Source organism: Triticum dicoccoides, chromosome 6B (genome assembly GCF_002162155.2).
Source record: "Triticum dicoccoides isolate Atlit2015 ecotype Zavitan chromosome 6B, WEW_v2.0, whole genome shotgun sequence".
Classification (NCBI taxonomy): domain Eukaryota; kingdom Viridiplantae; phylum Streptophyta; class Magnoliopsida; order Poales; family Poaceae; genus Triticum; species Triticum dicoccoides.
This window is the reverse complement of record NC_041391.1, coordinates 129011022-129012789: the sequence shown is the minus strand read 5'-3', so window position 1 is coordinate 129012789 and position 1768 is coordinate 129011022. Positions and strand designations below refer to the sequence as shown.

The following is a 1768-nucleotide window of genomic DNA, read 5'->3' as shown; positions in this document are numbered from 1 at the left end:
TCTCCAGGTGTTATATTACATCACTTGGGTCAGGTGATGTAAATTTTTTTTGACATCTACATCATCAGTTGAAGATGGCTTTTTGGGCCACGAAGATGCAAAAATTAGTTATTTTTCATCTACATGTTCTATTGGAGTTGCTCTAAAGGCATAGGGTGCGATCTTACTGGTATAGTTCGCAGGCCCAGTCAGACATCCCTCGTGACCGGTTTGTAAATTGGCTCATAAGCAAAAGATAATCCGCAATTTTTATATTTAATTAAACATTAATTGCAGCATTAAGCGTTGCACTAAATTGAGCTGTTAATATTTACGTGCAACATGTGATGTAGTGTTAAGCGAAAAAAAAGGAAGATACACACTAACAAACGGGCAGGCCCTCCACAACCCCCAAGCCACCAGAGGCCAGGAAGTTTTGGGAGCTTAGTATCTAGTAAGATTACTACTGTATATTACTCCCTCCATCAAAGCTAGTATAAATTTGAGTCACTTATTTTGAGGCCGAGGGAGTATACGTTACCGAACCATATTTCTCAATAAATCGCACAAGACTTTATTAAATCAGAAGTAAAATAAGATGCACATAAACTGTCTGCCATTTATAATCAGACATCACAACACATCAAAGACTCTGATCATCATCACACGACGGCTTCCGTGCAGCCTCCGCAGTGAGTCTAGCCGTGCTTCGCCGTGGCGGCCGCTCCAGTAGTTGGCATTGGCCGCAGCGTCATCAGCAGTAGTAGTAGGAAGTAGTACCTAGTAAAATGCAGACAAGAGAAACCATCAATTCATGCACTAACCAACTCATTCAAAAGTTCAAACTGATGGAGGGAGATAGGCAATATATTTCAACAACCGTAGCCGGTGGTCTCCGTGCTACTACAAGTCTGCTGCCCGCCGGACCCCTCGCACACACTGTCGAAGTCGGCGTCCCCAGGGAAGCGGCACGCTATGGCGCAGCAGTAATCATGGCACCTCTGCCACCCTTCGCCACTGCACTCTGGGTCAAACCCAAAGCAGCCCAGGTAGCACTGGCAGAACGGCGACATGGGGTCGGCAACCCCGACCGGCAGCCGCTGGGCCGACAGCAGGATGACGAGCAGAAAGACGGCGCCGGCCATCACTCTCTCCTTCTTCCTCCCCTCCATTGCTTCTGGACTTGTGCTTCTTCCTCTCTCTTGCCTGTGATGAGGATCGTTGAGCTGCACGATGCCCCTCTTTATATGGATGGAGCTTCTGCTGCTGCATATATGGATTGTCGAACAAGCCTCTTTCTCCACTCTCCAGAGATGAGCTTCATTCTCAAAGAATCTTGTCTTGAAGCAGGGGTGCTCTGCTCCACTGCCATATCAAGGATGCTTGTTACAACAAACTTCCCCTAGCTGAACAAATTCCACTCTTAGTTTCTTATCTTTGCAATGCATACATACTACAATAGTACATACATACATTACATATGGCCGATGGTGTGGTGGAAAATCCTGACGAGAAGCTGGTCTTTGAACTCTTCTATGAGGATTTCCGCAACCGTTGGAGACTAGGAATGATAAGTGTGATATGTGGAGGGAGCAACTGCAAAGAGTTGAATCTCCTAATAACAGTTCTCTCCAGGTTTCAGGCTCTGTTTGCTCTGGTACTGTGGATTCTGCAAAGAGTTGAATGTGGCTATGGACATTCAGTTTCAGTCTACTGCTATGCAGATTGTGGATGTAAGATTCTGTGGAAACATCTGTGGATGATGAAGCTCCTCTTACTCAACCTTCCC

The 1768-nt window shown here is 46.0% G+C and overlaps 1 protein-coding gene across 1 annotated transcript; it reads right to left on the bottom strand.

The window, feature by feature from the left end:
* Positions 1 to 851: 851 nt before the first annotated feature.
* Positions 852 to 1167, bottom strand: LOC119320881. Its single transcript, XM_037594796.1, has one exon. The coding sequence runs from the start codon at positions 1149 to 1151 to the stop codon at positions 852 to 854; it is 300 nt and encodes a 99-aa protein (XP_037450693.1). The 5' UTR covers positions 1152 to 1167.
* Between the last annotated feature and the right edge of the window lie 601 nt (positions 1168 to 1768).

What these genes read in the sequence shown, in the direction of transcription:
- LOC119320881 (XM_037594796.1), bottom strand. Translation starts at nt 1,151, where the DNA reads ATGGAGGGGAGGAAGAAGGAGAGAGTGATGGCCGGCGCCGTCTTTCTG.